The 22,492-nt window shown below is 36.5% G+C and overlaps 2 protein-coding genes across 2 annotated transcripts; both read right to left on the bottom strand.

The window, feature by feature from the left end:
- Positions 1-3,416: 3,416 nt before the first annotated feature.
- Positions 3,417-4,541, bottom strand: LOC106310503 (phytosulfokines 3). The gene is made up of 2 exons (XM_013747735.1): positions 4,311-4,541; positions 3,417-3,701 (listed from the first exon to the last, which is right to left on the bottom strand). Exons 1-2 carry the CDS (start codon positions 4,425-4,427, stop codon positions 3,579-3,581), a joined length of 240 nt encoding a protein of 79 aa, XP_013603189.1. The 5' UTR covers positions 4,428-4,541; the 3' UTR covers positions 3,417-3,578.
- A 7,487-nt stretch (positions 4,542-12,028) lies between these two features.
- On the bottom strand, positions 12,029-13,772 carry LOC106309047. The gene is made up of 4 exons (XM_013746130.1): positions 13,072-13,772; positions 12,829-12,879; positions 12,518-12,739; positions 12,029-12,446 (listed from the first exon to the last, which is right to left on the bottom strand). The coding sequence occupies exons 1-4, from the start codon at positions 13,770-13,772 to the stop codon at positions 12,029-12,031; spliced, it is 1,392 nt and encodes a 463-aa protein (XP_013601584.1).
- Positions 13,773-22,492: the final 8,720 nt, after the last annotated feature.

The raw sequence follows: 22,492 nt of genomic DNA, 5'->3' as shown, positions 1-22,492 counted from the left end.
TGTGGGTTCATAGATACTCTTTTCAACCAAGTGTGCCAGTTTCACCTATTTTGAACAACTAACAATTTTTATTTATAGAATATTTGTGACACCATAACCTTCAATGTGGGTCCGCGCTGACCACACGTTATACACACACCAAGAACTCAAGTTCTAGTTAATTCCTAGCTTAACCCACATCAACAATCTTCTTTAAATTCAACGATCAGTTTCCAGTCTCGCCACCAGACGCAAATCACCTAACCAAAGACCATGAACTGAGTTCTAGTTTTTTTTTTTTTTTTCAGAATGGTGAAGTTTTCATCTTCTTTCTGATGTGTTTGAGGGCCTCTATTCGCCCAGTCCGAACTTTCCAAGTCTGATACAAGAGGTGTCATAAAAGAAAGTAGTCTTCGCCCTAAAAGTCAACTAATGTTTTCCATGTCAATTCGTCTAAAATACAGCTGGTGGTTACAACCAGGTTACAACCAAACTCGAAATCTATATATATAAAGTTAGCTTTTTCTCTTCTTATGACAAGTGACAAAGGGGTTTGATGACATGTGTACCCATGTATTTTTATTTTTATATTTTTGGTCCTTCTTCTTTTACACTATTGCAATTTGGCTTAGTACTTTCTAATTGTGCACTATTATTTTTCTCATACTAACCATTATTATGTGAAATTTTATAATATATTTTATTAGTCAATAAAATTGGAGATGAATAAAGAAAAAATAAAAAAATAAAAATAGATTTTAAATATTTTATTTATTCACAACTAAAAATAACATAAATTTTTACTATTTTATTATTTTTTATTAATTTTCTATTATTTTATTTACAAATTATAATTTATTTTACTATTAAAAATCTGAAAATAATTAAACTAAAAAAACTAGAATAAGACACATAATCTAAACTTAAATCTCCACAATCACAAAGAAAAAATAGAATATTATAGTAACACTTACTCAATAAAAGTCTGAAACACAAATGAACGCGATCAATCACCAATCCAAAACACCAAAAAAAAGATTGAGAAAGAATATTCACCGGACCAAAGTCACCACGAAGCAGGAAAACACATGCATAATGCACAACCACCAGCTAAAAGGTATGAATCACCTCACAAACAAAACAACCACATACAAGGAGCTCATGCCAACGAAGAACCACAAAACTCTGAATAGAAGAGACCAAAGCACCAAAAGACTAACTCCACACACATATACCAAAGGAAGCATGAGAAGAAGAAAAGCAACATAAGGGAGGGAGAATGGAAGCCAACCACAGAGAAATCAGAGCTCAAGTTTGAGACAAAAAATAATCTTCCAAGCCCACAAAACATACACGAAGGAAAACACTATCCAAACCTTGAGTGACATATATGTGAAATGGAGAGCCACCAGAGACACAACCAGCGATGAAAAGTGCAACGAGATGAGAGAACAAAGAAAGAAAAAGAGACTACACAAAATCAGCAAACTGTGGAGCCATCCTCGAGCTATGAAGAGAACATAAAAATCAGATCACCAAAAACCAGATCTTGAAAACCAAGACTAGCAGGGACTATCAACGGCAAGCCAACTACGAGGAAGACAACTAAACTCTGATCCAACCCAAGGAGATGTAGTTCCAAACGTTAGCCAAATCTAAGGAAGAAGAGGAAAAATATTGACAAGAACAGCGTACAACATAATGAGAAACAACCGCACAACTGGGAACTCATAAACCTGATCTACAATAAATATCAGATAATCTCACAAGAGAAGAAGAAAAGGAAAAACAAGAGCAACAAAGGTGAGCCTTTTCCGGTGGTGGTAAGAAACACCGCATACCAGAAATGTAAATAAATACATAGATGGTGACGGCTCAAGTCAAAATATGCGGAGACGAAAAAAACATCTTATTAGAATAATGTTCAATGTTGTTAAAAAAAGAATAATGTTCAAAAATGTGAAAATATGAAATACAATTTTGACGCTAAAACCGTTAATGTTAGAATCAACAAATACATAAATTCAAAGTGATTGAAATTCAATATGCTTTACATTAGAAGCTCAATTCACCACTAACAAATACTACTATACATACAACAACACATTATTGAAAAGACGAACACATAATATATTAATCTATAAACTAATACTACATAACACAATAAAATATTAAAGCATGCTCTTCACAAATAAATACTGACCACATAATTACATCATCGAAAAATATCATATTTAACCATAACAAAATAATATTCCGCGCGAAGCGCGGACAAGCCCCTAGTGGAATAAAAATCTTTGTTGTGACTTTCCGACTTTTTAATACTCCTTCTATTTCATAAAAAATGTCACTTTAGTTTTTTTTTTTTTTTGTTTCCAAAAAGTACAATTTTACATTTCTAATTTAAATTTTCATATTAAATATCCTTCTTACCCTTTTAAACAACCAACTAGATCTCGATCCGCGCAACCGCGCGGGTTTTTTTCATTTATTTTTATATAAATATTTTGTTTTCAATTCTAAATTGGTATATAATATAATATATATGTGTCTATCAATTTTTAATTTTTCATGGAAAAGATTGTTTCAAATTATCGCATGCATTTGTATCTTCTTCTATATATATATATATATATATATATATATATATTTATTTTTTTCGGATTATTAAAATCGTAACTATATATATAAAGATTAGTAAAATATTATTTTATTGTCATATTCAAAGATATTGTAACATTTCACAAATTTAGAAGGTTTTAAAAAAATTAAACTTTTCACTTCATAGATTTATATTATCGAGTAAATAATTAAATTTTTCACTTCATAGATTTATATTATCGAGTAGATAATTAAACATTAAATTTTTGTTTAATTTTTAAAATAAACTATATAGTTTAAAATTTGTTTTCATTAGTTTAAGGTGGTAAAGATTAATCATTGTTAGATAATATAATTTTTTTTATTTAAAAATAATCTTTATAATTTTAAAAGTTAACATCGACAAATATTTAAATATTTAACATATTGAGGTACAATATTACAACATTAAATTATATCTATTTAATGTATACTATCTATAAATCCAATGGATCATTTATTGTTTAAATCCAATTATTGATAGGCCCAAAATTTAAATGATAAGATTAGAGATTAAATGTAACATGACTTTCTAGAAATAGGTCCATTAGGTACATTTTTTTAAAAAATCACACATGAATCAAGGTTGTGACTTCTGTTTTAATATATAAGATATAACCAATAGATATTTAATTAATTTTTATTTATTTAAATAATTGTACAATAAATAAAAGTCTATTAATATATTTTACTATTTTCTTAATACGTGTCAAATATGTCTAAGTAACACTCTTTATGAAACGAAATGAGTATCAGCCTTACAAAATAAATACTGAAAGCTATTTTAAAATCCATGATTATGCAAACGAATGTGAATAATAATAACTCTTAAAGTAACATAACAGAAATGAAAATAGAAATAACGAAATTCAAAAACAGAAAAAGGACAGAGAACAGAAAGTAGAAGTATAGAGTTTAATAATGTTACTAGTTGACTATATGGCTTAATACATATAGATCTAGTGCTTGTGATTCTGAGTGTAAATGTAATCGGTGTGAGCAACAAGAGTTCGTCTAATCAAACACTCTTCTTCTCCAATTCCTTCGCAGCTTTCTTCTTCAGCTTTATCTCCTTCAGTTTCCTACACATAAATAACATAATTCGCACGTCAGTGATAACTTCTAAACTTCTTTAGATTTTTTTTGTCAACAATATAGAATCAGTTACGCGAAACAAATTGGGAGAATCTTATATGGACCATGCATGCAAACTTTCTTGGGTTTCCTTTTTGTACGTATTTAGAATCTTAGAAGTAACTCGTAAGCTTATATAGACTAATCTAACTATATGTATAGATATATGAATTCTATAATCGACCTTGTACTCTTTTTCTTGCTATTTGCTAATTAATCCGTAGAACATACATACAAGTTAATTTCATCGTTACAGGTACTTTAATTAATTTATTATTAACCCTTAAACGCTTGAATCTGCTCTCAATTTGGACTCCACATACATCAATACATATGTAGGTTCCAAATATTAGTTTCAACTTTTGAAAGTAATAATGATAGAAAAAAACTATTTTGTAAAGTAATTCAGACTTTTGAGTTTTGACCCATAATATTTCGGAATATTAACCTATATATAATACATGTTTACAACGGAGCCTTCAATTTTGCAAATATATTTTGAGTTGCAATATTATGAGACAAAAACAAAAAAACAAAGAAGGTAGTAGTTAACGAACCTTGACGGAGTCTTCTCTGGAAGAGGAGGTTGTTGTCGTTGGAGTCAGCCGGGCTGCGTATGTTAGCGTTGAGCAGAGAAGGAGGGCCATGATGAAAATGGTTGTGAACTTGGCCATATTGATTTGCAAAGATGCGAGAGAGAAGAAAAACGAGATATTATGTGAGGATGAAGAGATGATGAATCAAGTTATAATTTATAGAGAAACACGATCGAGTTGACAAACAGCGAGATGCCGCCGAATGTGAACCATAGAAACTTCTAAAAGGTAAAGTTATCTACTTTATGACGTCATAAAACAATTTCGTATAAATCGCTGATATTAAACAAATTTAGTTTTATGTTTGTTGGTGTTAATTAAACAAGAAGATGCTCTTTCGTTTTATCATGTCCATGCCGTATTAGATTATTTTATGACCCTACTAAATTATTTGATGTTGTTGAGTGTGAATGATTGCTCAAAAAAAAGTAAAGCATCATGTGAGCAGGGAAAAAGGTGACCGGTGGATGAGATCAAAGACTATACATTTTGATTTAATCTGAAATTTATTATTCCAAATTGATACACATAAAACATCTAATGGATTAGTAAAGCGTATAAATATGTTTTTTTCCTTTTTTTTTTTGTTATTTTGCTTAAATAAATGTTTCAACGTAAGCAAAATCCTTTCCAATGTTTAAATATATTCAAATTGTAGTTTTTCTCTCTTTCTGTTTGTATTTTCTCTCGAGAATTAAATTGCAATTGAATTTTACTCCCGCGTTCAGACGATCCGTGAACAGCCGTTTCAACGCCAGAAGTTTATTTCTTCCTCTACTCTTCTTTCTATCTTTTGCTTCGTCGCAGTGGTTGTTTCTCCTTCGCTTCTCGAGAGGAGATACGTTTAGGTTTGGTTTCGGGTATGTGTTGGAGTCTTGGCGCGGTGTGTGTAGAAGGTGTAGTCGGCGGAGTTAGTTTTTCAGGGTTTTGCAGGCGGTTCCTTAAACTGCTAGGAGAGGTGGTGGCATGTGGAGAGGGAAGGTTGTCTCTTGCTGCATTCCAGTGAGCATTCTTTCTTGTCTGCTTCTCTCGGTTGGTAGCTTTGCGCATTACTTATGGGGTTGTTGGTTCTGCTTCGGCGTCCTGGTGAGCCACAACTATTTAAGAAACCGTTTTGATTTCTTATGAGTTTTCTTTTGCTCGGAAGCGTTCTCTATCTTAGGAATATGTGTGTGTTGATTCTTCTGGTGGTGGTTCGTTGTGTCTGGCAGTACTGCGGTGTCTTAAGGTGGTTGTCTATGTTTGATCTAGCTCAATCAACCTTTCTCTTCCGGCTCTCAATACAGTTCCATCTTTGGATCTTTGTCCACTATGTCCCTGATGTTTAGCTTTTACGGTTTAATGTGTTGGGTAGATCCGTTGTCACCAGTTCTTACCCTCAGACAGCTTAAATTATCTTTCTTTAGTTCTTGAATGAGGTGATTGGCTAAGGTCATGGAGAGTTCAGTTGGTCAGCTAGATTTTATGTCCCTTGGTGACTCTTTTCGGCAGGCCCTGTTCGTTTACGTGTCGTGCGACCTGCGACCTGCGACATGCGACCTGCGTTGTTGTTCGTTTTGCTGTCGCGTAACATACGACCTGCGATTGGTCGCATGTCGCAGGTTGTTGTCCGTTTTGATGTCGCGCGACTGATCGCGCGACCAGTCGCGGGTTCCCATTCAAGTCGCCCGAAAAACAGCGACTAAAAATTAAGAAAATTTTGATCGCGCGACTGGTCGCAGGTCGCAGATCGCAGGTCGCGCGACACGTAAACGAACATACTTTTAGTCGCAGGTCGCAGGTTTAGTCACAGGTCGCAAGTCGCAGGTCGCGCGACACGTAAACAAACGTAATCTTAGTCGCAGGTCGCAGGTCGCGCGACACGTAAACGAACAAGGCCAGGGTAATTCATCCCAATACCGGGGGCAGTCAATTGGTTGCTTGGTAGAGTAACCGTGCTAAAAAATTTTGTAGGTCTAAAAGTTTCTTCGGGTTTAGTTGCAGATGTTTTCTCGCTTCCAGTGTTTCTGCATTCCGGCTATCGGCTTAGGAATCCTTCGAAATTTCTTGTTCTTTACCGGTCCTTGGCATTGGAGGCAAGTAGGCACAATCAGATTTTATAGTTTACTTTGGTAAGTGTTTTTGACCATCCTTTCTTCTTTTACGCCTTGCGCTTCAGTGATGGCTATGAGTGCAAACTCAGACGAGCTCCTCGATATCTAGCTAGTCTAGAGACAACACGGGAAGACCCTTCGTATGAGGTGAATCTCTCATTCTCATGATCATCATCAAAGGTAGAGAACATTTATCGATAAATGAGGAAATTAAATTCGTTTTAGTAGAACTAGAACACGCCAGGAAAATGGATTGGGCGAAGCTAGAGTGAAAATAGTTGAATTGTATAATTTTGTGTGGATCGGTCTATATTCAGCTCCTTATGTTCGTTTTCAGATTTATTTTAATATATTTGATTTTTTCTAAAAAAGTTATATCGGATATTTTACGAAACAAAAAAGGCTCTATCCGATGTTTCAACGCAGGCAAAGTTTTTATCCGTTTTGTGCGCAATGTTTTGAATGCAATTTTTGTATAGCAACAGCCGACCTAAGATGTATCGTATATACTCTGAGAATTATTGATCTGAGTCAAATCACATATCCAAGTAATATAAATGTAAAGTATCATTAAACAAAATAATTCTTCGACGGTTGAGTAAAGTTGTGTGTTTATATGAATCACCTACTGATTCTCACGTGCAGTTGAATGGAAAGAAGACTTGGGAAAATTTTCAAAAAAATAAAATTAAATGGTGTAATAGTATTTGAACAAGACACTTTTTATCAAAAATAGTTGACATAGAGTAGTTTCGGAAGTTTTCTAGAATGGCGTAGAAGTCATAACCTCATCTCTCGTCATTGGTTGAATCGCTGTTTGTGTTTGTTTTTATTACCTAAAGTAGATGTAATGTAACTAATATGAAAATAAGCATGTGCATGGTAACTATTTAAAAACTCATGGAGAATATTGTATACAGTTTACAATTTATTTATCGTGTTAAACAAATATATATATATTTAAAATAAGTAATTTATTTTAGTTGTTCATATCCTAATTTACATGATATCATACTATCAGGTTAGAATAGTATATCATATGATCATCATTTAGCATATTCACCCCCAAAACTTATTTACTGAAGTGATATACTTAATCTCTGCTCTAAATCAAGAATTCTAATTTGATTCGTATATAGTAAATATATAAATAATAATGTGATGTCTTACTAACCAAAATATATATAAAGTTTGACAAAATTTTGTCATGTTTTAACGAAGAGTATAAGAGATATTTCATAGATTTAATAGATATATTAAAATTAAAATACGATAAAGTAAACGGAATGCATAGCAATTTATTTTGAGTTTTAACAAAATTTTGTATCCATTTTCTATTTGTATCACGTCAGTTATACATGAGAGAAATAAATAAGTAAAAAACATCGACATTCTTACATAGGACTGAACAGTCGATGTTTTTTTGCGTGAAATGTCAGAGGACTGAACAGTGATAGACGCCACACTTTTTCTAGAGATTGGATTACAACTAATAGACATCTTTTTGGTGCTTTCCTTGAGACGCATATTCAGAGTAGTAATGCGGCAAGGATTCACAATGCTATTCCCCGAGGTTGGAAGTTTTTTGGAAATTATGAGCATCATAATGTTGGAAGGATTGTTGTTGTTAGGGACCCTTCGATCTCGGTGTTTATCTACAAGGCTACAGAGAAAGCGGTTACTTGTGGGATCTACATTATGGAAGAAAACGTGAATCTCACCATTACTTTTGTTTATGGTCTGAATGTGGTTGGTGATATGCAGGCTCTCTAGAATGACTTGGCTCATACTCATAGTCCACCCGCTATGTTGCACTCCCCATTGGCAGTATTAGGGGATTTTAATCAAATCATGAGGTTGGCTAATCATTCGGGCTATCCGCACAGAGTTGTTGATGATACTGGAAAGGAAGATTTGAACCTGGCTCTGCAAGATGTTGAGTTATTTGAAGCTCCAGCAAAAGGGGTCCCCTTCACTTGAATGAACAATAATGATGATGACCTGATATCTAAGAGGATAGATCATGCATTCATTAATCAGGTTTGGACCTCTTGGTTCCCTGATGCCTACGCTGACTTTGTGGAACCTGGACAGTCTGATCATGCAGCATGCATATTTAAAATTCCCTCACTCAGGAGATACTCCCGTAAGCCTTTCAAATTTTATCACCACATCATAGACCACCCGGAGTACCCTACTGTGGTAGCTGAAGCATGGAATCCAGGGTCAATCATGGGTTCTAACCAATTCAAGTTGGTACGGTCGATGAAGGTGATGAAGAAAGAGTTGAAGAAGATCAATACGACACACTTTAGTGGTATTTCCATGAGAGTTAAGGATCAAAGTGTTAAAGTTGAGGCCTTGCAAAGGGAGTTACTAACACAGCCTAATGCAGCTAATGCGGTGGAAGAGCATAGGGAAAGGGATAAGCTTAACATCTTGCTGACTGCTGAGCAGAAATGCTTCAGGCAGAGATCACGAGCCAGGTGGGCTGATGTGGGTGATAGAAACACCCCATTCTTTCATAAGACTGTTACCCAAAGAAATACCCGTAACCATATACACTACCTCAGGGATGAGAATGATAATTTCTTGGGTACAACAGCAGAAATCAAGTCTCACGCGGCCGCTTACTTTAAGAATATCCTTGGAGAGACCGACCTGTTTGAATCTCCTTCCACCGTAGACTCGCGCTCAAGGAACTGTTGCCTTTCAGGTGCTCAGATATACAACAAGCTTATTTGAGGCGTCAGGTACTAGCTACGGAAATTAAAGGAACGATTGATACCTTACCTCTGAATAAGAGTCCAGGGGCTGATGGGTTCTGTGTCGATTTCTTGCGGGCTTCTTGGGATACTGTGGGGGCTGATGTAATCTCAGCTATTGAGGAATTTTTCCGGAATAGAAGGTTTCTGAGGGATTTGAATACCACCACCATTGTCTTAATTTCCAAAACAGATGTTGCTGCTAAGCTTGGTGAGTTTAGACCTATCAGTTGCTGTAATCTTGTGTATAAAATCATCACCAAAATCATAGCGAACATTATGAAGCCAATTCTCCAGAAGAGCATATCAAAGAACCAGGCTGCTTTCTTGAAAGGAAGAATTCTTGGGGAGAATGTGATACTTGCCTCAGAGCTGATCAGAAACTATAAATCATCATCTTGTCCCCGAAGCTGTATGTTGAAGGTTGATATTAGGAAGGCGTTTGATACGTTATCATGGGATTTTGTCATCAAGATTTTGGAAGCTCAGGATTTCCCTCCTTTATTTTTCACCTGGATAAGGGAGTGCGTGACGTCACCACGGTTTTCAGTCGCCATCAATGGAGAACCAGCGGGATTCTTTCTAGGCAAGAAAGGCTTACGACAAGGGGACTATATCTCTATGTATCTGTTTATCTTGGCGTTGGAAGCTTTATCCCGGATGCTGGAGGAAGCGGTCATTTCAGGCGACATTCGTTTGCATCCTATGTGTCATGACCCACAGATAACACACCTCCTATTTGCAGACGATCTCCTTGTATTCTCGGATGGATCACGCCACTCTCTAACGGGCATAAAGAAGGTCCTCTCAGCTTTCAAAGAGTTGACAGGATTGGACATGAATGCAGCAAAATCTGAAATACTTTTTGGTGGATATTCAGAGATTGAATGTTCGGTTTTGAGTGATATAACTGGAGTAAGGCTTGGAACCTTTCCAACCAGATACTTAGGATTGCCTCTTAACCCGAGTTGGATAAGTCTTGTTACCTTGCAGCCTTTTCTGGAAAGAATTACATCTAAATTGCATTCATGGACTGTAAAGAGTTTATCTTTTGCTGGAAGAATAAGGCTTGTGGCTTCAGTGATTTATGGGATGGTAAACTTCTGGAGTTCTGTGTTTGCATTGCCTAAGAGATTTTATGAGAAGGTGGACTCTTTGTGTTGTGCTTTTCTCTGGAAAAACAGGGCATCCTCGGCCACTGGAACAAGAGTAAGCTGGGCTAATATCTGCAAACCAAAGAAGGAGGGGGGTCTAGGTCTGAGAAAGCTTGAGGAGTTTGAACGGGTCTTTACCCTCAAGAGGGTGTGGAACTTATTCTCCGAGCCAGGGTCTCTGTGGGTTGCTTGGCTACATTCGAATGTGTTTTATAGACGCTCCTACTGGTTGATTACGGACTCCCAAAGACTGTCACCGTCTGTGAGAAGTATGATCACGATCAAAGATATTGTGGCAGAATTTCTTCGATGCAGCATAGGGATGGCAGATCAGCCAATTTTTGGTATGATTATTGGACCGATATAGGGCCACTGATTGAAGCGTTTGGTTATCGAGGACCGAGGGAACTTTTGATCAGTCTTGAAGCTGCTGTCGTCAAAGCTACTGAGAATGGGGAGTGGACCCTTCCTCCAGCTAGATCTGACGAAGCTGAGACTTTGCAGATTGTTCTATCGACTATGACTCCTCCTGACCCAAGCAAAGGCGTTGACACATTTCTTTGGCGCAATGGTGAAGGCCACTATGTCCCTAAGTTCTCCATAAAAGAAACATGGCACTCCATCCGTGATATAGCTCCTACAGTCCAGTGGGATTCTATGGTCTAGTTCAAGGAGGAGATTCCAAGATGCTCTTTCACTACATGGATGGCAATGCTATCGAGATTACCAACAAAGAACATGCTAGCTTCTTGGGGTCTTGTTGTCCCTTTGCAGTGTGTTCTATGCTCTACAGGGCATGAGACTCACCCCCACTTGTTCTTCCAATGCTCCTTTGTGTCTGCGGTATGGGCTCACTTATGTGGAACCTCTATTGCCCATCCTCCATCATCGCTTCAAGCGGTTGAGGGTATTCTTTCAAGTTATCAGGTCGTCTCGTCCTCGGGGTTACAAGATGTGATCAAGCTCTTGCCGCAGTGTATCATATACTGCGTGCGGCGAGAGAGGAACATGCGCATCTTCCAGCAAACATCAATAACCGAAGCTGGAGTCATAGCGCGTATTGATCGCCTCATGCGTGATCGACTAATCTCCATTCCTCCATGATCCGCTTCTTCGCCCTCTCCCCTGCTAGTCTACTTCCGCCTGCCACCTCCGATTCCTTGATGTTTCTGATCTGTTTTGTAACTGCTTGCTTTGTTTTATTTTCATCTTGTGTAATAAGTGGAATTGTAAATAAAAAAAATCTTGGTATGAATTTAACATTTACAACAAAAAAATAATTAAGTAAAAGGCAAAAAAATCCGTATATATAAAATCACGGTATTTGACGTAAGCCAATGCAACTGTGTAGTTGTTATTTGAATATTTGATCTCATAATTAAGGTTATATAATGACATCCAACCAAAACGGTGAAAGATAGATTTATAAAAATGAAAATATCTAAGAGAATAACTAAACCTCATTTAGTTTTTTTTTTGTCATTGAATAGTTCAAATAGAGTTTACCCCGTACGAGGTTTGAAACAACATCCAAAAGGAAAGACATAACAAATTGGAAACCAGTAGGTCCTATAGTAAGAAAACTCAAAGGGATTGAGAAAAAGAGAGATAAAGTAGCCTTCTAACTCAAGAAAGGACTTCTCCGAGTGCAATAATGTTGCAAGAACTTAAGAAGAGATTGCTTCTTTGTCAAGCATTACCGCCAACCACCGAGGCCCACCAGATGCCACATAAGAATGGAACCGTTGGCCGCTTATGACACTATCTGCAATTGCAGAAGCAGCCGTGTTGCAAGTTCGATGAACCAAAACCATGGAGCTCTTAGAAAGAGAGTAAACACTACCTAGTGCTTTATAACACTCAGAATAAATAGGAGGATATTCTAGCGTGTTATTCAGTGCATCGGCAGCCTCCAAAGATGAGAATTCGAACTGAACATTCCTCAGTTTGTGTTCTTTCACCGCTGTAGTGGCCCAAGTTATCGCCAGCAATCCCGCATGAGCAGGGGACCTAACTCCACTAAAGGACCTTCGGCTATGAAAAAGGACTTTGCCAACTGAGTTGTGTGTGATCCAACCTGCTCCACTATACACAGATGATGTAGACCATGATGCTCATATATTACATTTCAGAATCGACAGGGGGGGGGGGTAGACCATTTCCTCTCAGATCCTGACACAATAGGAAGAACATGTTGGCTTTTCTGGAGATTTCCGTGGAGGTTTAACCAAATGGTAGCCTCCTCTCTTGCTTTAGAGACAATGTCACAAGCCAACGGGTTGATCTGTTCAAAGCAAAACTTGTTTCTTGCTTTCCAAATTTGCCACAACAACCATGGGAAGGATAAACGAACAGAACTCCCAATGCTCTGTTTCTGACTACATGAAATGAGGTAGTGCAGATTCAGAAATACTGAATTCGGAGACCAACCTGCAGGCGGTAAGGGAAACTACGATGTCTCCCACACCTCTCGAGAGGATGGACAATGGAAGAGAATATGACAGATTGTCTCAGGTCCCTGATGACACACCGGGCATGTAGGGTCTAATTGAATTCCACAAGACTTTAGTTGAGCTTTAACAGCTGGAGCCCCAGACAAAACACGCCACAAAAAGTGCCTTAACTTAGGAGAGGTTTTTGCTTTCCAGAGTTTAGACCACAACTGCTTTTCGATAGGAGGTAACCACTCTTTGTGTCATAACTTCCAGACTTTGAGAGGCCCCAGACAATGGAGTCAGTTCGAGACGGGAGAATCTTTGTATTAAGGACCAAATCAATATCTTCATCTGAGAACAGTTGGCGAACCAAATTAACGTTCCACGAGTTCGAATGCTGATCCAGTAGCTCGTTTACTGTCATGGTGAGATCAATCACCGCATCTTGGCGATAGTGAGGGGGCCGAGGAAATACGTCCATCAACCAATTATTCAACCACACCTTAGTGTTCCTACCGTCACCAACTTTGTTGAGCATACCTACCTTCAGCAGATCACGTCCATGTATGATACTACGCCAAGCGTAAGACGGACGTGAGCCAACACCACAGTTTAGAAACTCCGAACGGGAGAAGTACCGATGCCGTAGAATTCGAGCCAAGAGAGAGTCAGGAGAAGACCATATGCGCCATGCTTGCTTGGCCAAGAGAGATTGATTAAACTTCTCAATGTCTTTGAAACCCAAACCACCAAGTTCCTTGTAAGTGCAGAGCTTCTTCCACGCTACCCACGAAATTTTCTTTTTATTATTACCACTACTCCACCAAAACTCAATCATTGCACTTGTGAGCTTATCACATACATCTTTGGGTAGCTTAAAACAAGACATCGCAAACACAGGAAAAGCCATGCCTACAGACTTCAACAAGATTTCCTTCCCACCTTGAGACAATGACTTCACAAACCAATTAACCATGTAGGCGTCCGTGAAGCTTTTCTCGTATAAAGCTCAAAAGCTTTCTCTTTGATCCGCTGAAGCATTCCGGGAGGCCCAAATAGGATCCTTCTCCTCTTTCCATTTGAATACCCAAAATCTCTTTGATCTCTGTTTTTGTATCTTCCGACACTAAAGAACCAAAAATGACCGAAGATTTGAGTTGATTAACACGTTGACCAGACGCATCACCATACAATCTTATGAAGTCGAGGATTTCAGTGGCTTCTTCAGAATTAGCTTTACACAGTAATAAACTGTCGTCAGCAAAAAGAAGATGGTGGACCGAGGGACACGACTCTGTAAGCTTTATGCCATGGAGACGCCCCGAAGCTTCTGATGAGTTAAGTCAGCTCACTAGTGCTTCAGCAAAAAGGATAAACAAGAATGGAGATAAATGATCACCTTGCGTAATCTCCCTTTCTGGTTTGATGTGCCCATGTGAATTCCCATTCAGTAGAACAGAGAACGAGACAGAACTCACACATGCCATAATCCAACGAACCCAAACTCTATCAAAAACCATATCCTCTAGTAACACTTCCAAAAAGTTCCATTCGACCCGGTCATAGGCCTTCGACATGTCTGTTTTGATAGCCATCCAGCTCTCTGCCACCTTTGTGTTTGTGCGCAAACCATGAATCATCTTGTGTGCAATGATGATGTTATCAGATATAATGCGCCCCGAGACAAAAGCACCTTGAGTTTCAGAGATAATCTCCGGAAGAACCGTTTTTAGACGGTTACACAAGATCTTCGATATGATTTTGTATTGAACTGAGCACAAACTGATCGGCCTCATGTCTTTCATGTGAGTAGGATTAACGATTTTAGGAAGAAGACTAATCTGAGTTTGGTTCCACCCTTCTAGCATAATCGATGACATAAAGAAATCTTGTATTTCAGCAGTAAGACCCGGACCAACGATGTGCCAGAATCTCTGATAAAAAGCTCCAGTTAAACCGTCTTCCCCCGGCGCACTACTTCCTTTAACATCAAATGCAGCTTTCTTAATCTCCTCCAACGAGACAGGACGAGTCAAGGATTGATTCATCTCCCTCGTTACTCTGTTTTGAAAACCAAGGAACAAGGACTCTAGATCACAGGGATTGGAGCTTGTAAAAAGTTCTCTGAAAAATTCCACTGCCAAGTTTCCTTTGGCGCCTTCAGAAAATTATTCTTGACCACTTTCATCAAGCAACATCAGTATTCGGTTTTGTATTCTCCTCCCTTTAACACAATTATGAAAGTATTTGGTGTTCCGGTCACCAGCTCTCAGCCACTCTTCACGACATTTTTGTCTCCAAAACAGTTCTTCTTCACGCAAAGCTTCAGATAACTTCTGTTTCAGGCGATTCATGGTATCAAAAGAAGGAGACAATTTGGACACCTCCACCTCTAGTGCCGCTCGCAAACGAGTGATACGGTCCCTGGAGTTAAGATTCAATTTTCGTTTCCATTCCATGATCTTGCGTCTACAACGTCGAATGCGGCCCATCGTACAGCTACGATCACCATCCCCCCTTCCCAACTCAACCGCACCATATCTTCAAAACCCTCTCTAGACAACATGCGTTTATCAAAGAAGAACCTACCCTTCATTGGATTGTCTCTTTCCAGCGAGAAGCACACTCGTATAGGGCGGTGATCAGAAGCCCAAAGATCCAAGTACTCCATATTAGCTCGAGGAAACAGAGAGAGCCACGCACTATTACTTAAGCATCTGTCTAGACGACACTGCACCCAACCATGTTCTCTCTTTGCTGTCCAAGAAAGACAATTGCCTGTATGTCTTAGTTCCCTTAACTTGCAATTTTGAACCTTACATACTTCTGAAGTTCTAGAAAGATGATTCACTCCGTATAACACTTCCAATTTTACCAATAAAAAATAACGAAATCTCATCTTGGTAAAATTGTGAAAAAGTGAAAAACCATGATCATCTATCTGTAAAAGCGATGCAGTGTATCTGTAAAGTTACAGTAGACAAACAATTCGATTATGAGGAAAGAAATTTCACTTTTCTTGTTATTTCAATTTATGTATACACTAGATATGTAACCATAAATGGTTTGATGACTGTATGATATTTGGTGTCATTAGATTGCTTACTGGACCAAAGAAGCAAGATATTACCAGACGTAGTAAGAACGATTGGTTTAAAACTTTATAAATGAATGCGTTGGTGGTGTTGTGTTATTCCTGGTTTGAAATTCGATAAAAAGTGTTTTACTTTATAAATGGTATCAGTACAAAATGGTTCCGAGCAATGGAAGAAAGTGTGGTCCAAAATTCAAACTCTTTTAAAATTAATAAAAAAATGCGCATGGCACATAATAAAGCATATTATGCAAAAACTGGTCAAAAGAATAGGGAAAAGAGCTTAGCAAAGTTTTCTTACCCTTCAGACCTATAGTGAATATTTAGTTCCAATCACATTTATTAATACATCACACGTACGACACACGTATCGTAAGCTTTGGTAGACGCAGTGTTTATAAAACCGAACCAACCTGATGGTTATACCGGATTCAACCAGTTATATAGCTACTTGGCTAGGTTGGATCTAATAAATGGTTCGACCATAAACTGATCATATAGCCAGATTGGATCTCAAATAAATTAAACTGATAAAAACTAATAAAATTATCAAAATCTAAAACTATCCATATAAACGTAAAACTAGTTTATATTTATAATGTTTTATATTTTAAATTCATTTATATTTTAATTATGTATAATATTTACTAATATTATTTTTAAATTTATACACTAAAAATATATTAAACCAGATTATTGAAAACATGCTTGATCCGGTCAAACTATATTAAACTGTGACCCAAAAATTATCCGGTAAAGCTTCTATTTAGTAACTGATTACCGACTACATATTAGTCGTACTTTAGTCGTTAGGCGGCTATTTTCCTTAGTTGTTATTTAGCAACTGTTTTACTACTGAAATTTATGGGTCCCAAATTAGTCGCTGATCGATCAGTTGGTAAACAATTAGTAAAATTTAGGGACTGCAACATCAGTCGTAAAATTTGTGTTTTCTTGTAGTGAGTGGGCCACGCCCAACCAAAAGCATATGTTTAGGAATCCAGAAGCTGTGTTGGAATGGTGGGGTTCGGTGGTGAGGCGCGATGGAGGAGTGAAGTCGACAGTGGAGGAATGAATACCTGCAGTCGAAAGGGATCAGAGAACAATAGTATAAAGGGGAGACATCGGAGGGTCGTGACGACGCGGTGGAGAGACTGTCTCTCGTCCCATAATAACTCATTCCATTTAGACTTTTATATTCATGTCTTTTTCGTTAGAAATAAATATCTTTCTACATTTTTGGATTCACTTGTCACCTAGAATCGTAAAAACTGCTGACAAGACAAAATTCGTTTTTTCATTAAATTTTGTAATTTAACAATATGGAGCTATCTGCTATCAAACCTATCATTAACACAAAAATGGAGGTGTTAAAAGCTAAAAACATTTTTCAGTAGTCAGTACTAATATTTTTGGAAACGTTGAATGAAAATTGAAGTATGGTATTCGGGAGAATTGCTCTAAAACCTTCTTTTTGTGTGCCAAATATGAGAATTTCATTAAAAATGACACCAGTTTGTAACATGTTACATAAGTTTTAACTTCAAAATCAAAAGAATTAAAAAAACATGGAATTTGAACAGAATTTTAGGAGGTGATTAAAAAAGATTTTAAGAGTTTTGAGAAATAAAATCAATAACTTTATTATTATTTTTACAAATTAATACAAAGATTTGGCGACCTCGTATTGCAGCCAGCAAAGACAATGACCTTCTCAAAAAAAAAAAAATAGAACCAAACATTAAGCCCAACCCAGAAAATTTAGCAACCAGAAAACTGGCTGGCGTTTGAATAAAGAACATGATGTTCTTCTTTGCAAGCTCCATACAATCCTGTTAAAGAATTGGGAGCGTGATAAGCGCTGAAGAAGCAAGAAGAGTGAAAGTGTCAACTAAATGTTCTACCGAAACTAGTTAAACAAGTTTATGCAAAACTCACATGCTTTTGCAGTTCCTGCTAGATTTAAAGGGAAAAAAATACAATGATTCAGTCATTTAAATCGTATGGGTCCAAGAAAACAAATAGTTGTATACTCTGCTACGGTTAGATATGACTTTCTGCAAGTCTATTTCCACGCTTTAGAGCATCTCCATTAGTGAACTTACGGGGTCACACAGATTCCAAACAAAAAAAAATATTAAAATAATGAATAGTGATGAACATGTCTCTCTCCACCTCTTCCCAGTGAACCGGGTTCATCACTGTAGCGCGGGCCCCACGGCACGTGGCAGCCCGCGATTGGTCCGATTAATTTTTTTTTTTTTAAAACAAATATCAAACAGAAAAAAAATATAATAAAAAAAATACTTTGTGAACCCCTTTCATGGGGTTCACTAATGGGGGTGCTCTTAGAGCACCATCAGTGGTTACATATCCACGTAGGTATCTCATAAATCTATTTATTGTTATTTAATTATATATTAAAAATAAATAATAAAATAAAAATCAACTAATGGAAAAGTGACATCAATGAAATGAATCATTTTAGTTTTGACAAGAATACCTCCACGAAGAGTCGTCTCTTTCTATTTCCCCTACTTTTTCTACTTTTTCTGTTTTTTCATCAATAGAAACTCACTAAAAATCTTACACTGTGCATGCTCTTAGACTATGATTATCCCTAAGAAATCCAATGGGTTTCTTAGGTTTTTTTTTTTTAAAAAAAAAAAAAATTAAAAACAAACTAATCGCCGGCCGCCACGAGTCAGTGGGGCCCGCAAACAGTGTAAGAAACTCACTAAGATCGGTTCTTAATTAGTAGTTTTTGTAACCGATCCTTAAGAATTTTGTGGGGACCCACGCACTAAGAAACCCACTAAGGATCCCGGATAATCATGCTCTTAGTTCAGAAGATATTGCATGTATCCCCAAAACATTTAGGAAATGGAGCCACTTGAAAAATACCTTAACCCAATGCTTGGCTTTCTTACCACCTTTCACTAACAGTCAAATATAACAGCAAGACCATAGATCATTAAAAGCATGAACTTTCATAGCTATTAAAAGAAAGAATCATTTAAGCAATAAATCAGTCTCAACATTCTTAAGCAAGAGCTTAAACTAAATATACCTTTACGCGCAGATTCTTAGCATCTGCTGGAGCTGCATTCTCTGAGTGGTAAGACCGTTTAACCCAGTGTTTTTAAAACCGGATCGAAAGCTGAACCGGATAATTATTTGGGTCATGGATAATTATTTGGGTCACGGTTCAATATGGTTCAACGGGTCAAATTTGGTTCAATAATCTGGTTAAATATATATTTAATGTGTAAACTTAAAAGTAATATTAATACATAATTTAAATATAAATGATTTTAAAACATAAATAATTATAAATATAAGCTAACTTTATGTTTCTATGGATGGTTTATAGAATTTTGATAGTTTTAATGGTTTTTATCAGTTTAATAACTTTGAGATCCAATCCGACTACGTGATCGGTTCATGATCGAACCAATAATTAGATCCAATTCGGCTATGTAACCGGTTCATGTTCGAATCTGGTCTAACCATCGGGTCGGTCCGGTTTTAAAACACGGGTTTAACCCTAAATCAACGAAAATGATCGTCATCATAATCCCTAACTTTCGTGAAGACTCTAATTTAACCCAAGCTTTTGCCTTTTCTGAAATTGGCCTCGAGGGTATTGCGAATAAGTTCTTCCCGTTCATAATCAGACACTAATGATCAATTCAACAAAACAGAGTAGTATGAAAGAAGAAAAGGAAAAGGAAAAAACTCCCTTGGAAGAGAAGCATCAGATCCTAAAGCGTATAGAGTTGAGAGATCGTATCCAAGTTCTGGACGTTGATGGCACTGAATCTGCATAAACCGGATCCATGAAAAGCAAGTAATCGATTTAGCAAAACTCTGTCATATCATATAGGAGTCATAGGACGAATACATTTCTCATATTTTCAACTGATTGAACATTTGATTTGAGAAAATTTCATTATATAAAAAATCAAAAGAATTTAAAAAAAAAGAAGGAATTTGAACAGAGTTTTAGGAGATGATTAAAAAAGATTTTAAGAGTTTTGAGAAATAAAAGCAATAACTTTATTTTTTATTTTTACAAATTAATACAAAGATTTGGCGACCTCGTGTTGCAGCCAGCAAAGACAATGACATTTTCAACAACAAAAAAAATAGAACCAAACATTAAGCCCAACCCAGAAAATTTAGCAATCCTAAAACTGGCTGACGTTTGAATAAAAAACATGCTGTTCTTCTTTGCAAGCTCCATACAATCCTGTTAAAGAATTGGGAGTGTCATAAGCGCCGAAGAAGCAAGAAGAGTGAAAGTGTCAACTAAATGTTCTACCGAAGCTAGTTAAAAAAGTCTATGCAAAACTCACATCATTTAGTACTTCTCTTTTTCATGTAGATCAGCTATGTTACAAACGAAAGCCATAACAATATTTGGAGCTCCATGCTTTTGCAGTTCCTTTTAGATTTAAAGGGAAAAATACAATGATTCAGTCATTTAAATCGTAGGGGTCCAACAAATCAAATAGTTGTATACTCTGCTACGGATAGATAGGACTTTCTGCAAGTCTATTTCCAGGCTTTAGAGCACCATCAGTGGTTACATACCCACGTAGGTATCTCATAAATCTATTTATTGTTATTTAATTATATATTAAAAATAAAATAAAAATCAACCAATGGAAAAGTGACATCAATGAAATGAATCTCTTGAGTTTTGACAAGAATACTTCCATGAAGAGTCGTCTCTTTCTCTTTCCCATACTTTTTCTGTTTTTTAATCAATAGAAACTCTCTAAAAATCTTACACTATGCATGCTCTTAGTTCAGAAGATATTGCATGTATCCCCAAAACATTTAGGAAATGGAGCCACTTAAAAAATACCTTAACCCAATGCTCGGCTTTCTTACCACCTTTCACTAACAGTCAAATATAAAAGCAAGACCATAGATCATTAAAAGCAAGAACTTTCATAGCTATTAAAAGAAAGAATCATTTAAGCAATAAATCAGTCTCAACATTCTTAAGCAAGAGCTTAAACTAAATATAAAGCTTGCACCTTTACGCGCAGATTCTTAGCATCTGCTGGAGCTGCATTCTCTGAGCTGGTAAGACCGTTTAACCCAATGTTTTTAAAACCGGACCGAAAGCTAAACCGGATAATTATTTGGGTCATGGATAATTATTTGGGTCAGGGTTCAATATGGTTCAACGGGTCAAACTTGGTTCATTAATTTGGTTTAATATATATTTAGTGTGTAAACTTAAAAGTAATATTAATACATATGATGATATGATACATAATTAAAATATAAATGAATTTAAAACATATAATTATAAATATAAGCTAACTTTATGCTTCTATGGATGGTTTGTAAAATTTTGATAGTTTTAATGGTTTTTATTAGTTTAATAACTCTGAGATCCAAGCCGGCTACGTGATCAGTTCATGGTCGAACCAATAATTAGATCCAATCCGGCTATGTAACCGGTTCATGTTCGAATCTGGTCTAACCATCGGGTCGGTCCGGTTTTAAAACACGGATTTAACCCTAAATCAACGCAAATGATCGTCATCATAATCCCTAACTTTCGTGAAGGCTCTAATTTAACCCAAGGTTTCGCCTTTTCTGAAATTGGCCTCGAGGGTATTGTGAATAGTTCTTCCCGTTTATAATCAAGCACTAATGATAAATTCAACAAAACAGAAAAGTATGAAAGAAGAAGAAAAGGGAAAACACTTCCTTGGAAGAGAAGCATCAGATCCCATAGCGTATAGAGCTGAGAGATCGTATCCAAGTTCTGGACGCTGATGGCACTGAATCTGCATAAACCGGATCCATGAAAAGCAAGTAATCGATTTAGCAAAACTCTGTCATATCATATATGAGTCATAGGACAAATCCATTTCTCATATTTTCAACTGATTTTTTTCTCCGGCAAACAAACAATTTCCATTAATTTCAAATTTTTACAAGAACATTACAGAATTACAGGGAAAAAAATTAGTACATACACAAATGTATACCTTTACAATGAACAAAAATACAGCAGTTGGCAGTTGACGATGCTTTCCGAAGAGTAGTCATATACGTTAACAGATTATATTTCTGATATGATTTGTATACAGCTTCAGGCTGAACTTTCTTTCCACAAACCAAGTCTTCAACGCCGATGTTTCCAAATGCAATTCCAGAAAATAAACATTATGGTACCAAACGTTCCGTACCAAGATCCTTTTAATATATTGTAGAATTGTAATCTTAGAGCATGTTTATCCCTTGATCCTTAAGTGTGGTTCTTAGTGATTATTTAATATTTTAATTGTACTTTAGTGGGGTTAAGAACCATTGTTAAGAAACTCTCACTTGGAGCGGTCCATTGGGAGTTTCTTAATTAAGGGTTCTTAAAAAAAAAAAAATTTAAAGATGAAATTTATTTATTATATAACATTTAGAACATACTTATTAAAAAAAACATTAAAAAAACTAGTACAATAATCGAGAATAATTTGGAAAAACATCTGAGCTTAGTAGTTGTCTCCATCAGATCCAAATTTACGCCATATATGTTCAACCAAATCAGCTTTGAGTTGTTGATGCATTTGTCTATC

This window comes from Brassica oleracea, chromosome C8, assembly GCF_000695525.1.
Source record: "Brassica oleracea var. oleracea cultivar TO1000 chromosome C8, BOL, whole genome shotgun sequence".
In the NCBI taxonomy this organism is placed as follows: Eukaryota; Viridiplantae; Streptophyta; class Magnoliopsida; order Brassicales; family Brassicaceae; genus Brassica; species Brassica oleracea.
Note: the sequence above shows the minus strand (reverse complement) of the source record. Positions and strands in the feature narration are given on the sequence as shown.

Excerpts from the sequence above, each read along its gene's own strand:
- LOC106310503 (XM_013747735.1), bottom strand. The coding sequence starts at position 4,427 with ATGGCCAAGTTCACAACCATTTTCATCATGGCCCTCCTTCTCTGCTCA. Across the intron at positions 3,702-4,310 it reads CCAGAGAAGACTCCGTCAAG|GAAACTGAAGGAGATAAAGC; the intron begins GTTCGTTAACTA and ends ATTTATGTGTAG.
- LOC106309047 (XM_013746130.1), bottom strand. The coding sequence starts at position 13,772 with ATGGTTAATTGGTTTGTGAAGTCATTGTCTCAAGGTGGGAAGGAAATC. Across the intron at positions 12,740-12,828 it reads ATTGTCCATCCTCTCGAGAG|TCAGAAACAGAGCATTGGGA; the intron begins GTGTGGGAGACA and ends CATTTCATGTAG. Across the intron at positions 12,447-12,517 it reads TCAGGATCTGAGAGGAAATG|TGGAGCAGGTTGGATCACAC; the intron begins GTCTACCCCCCC and ends ATCTGTGTATAG.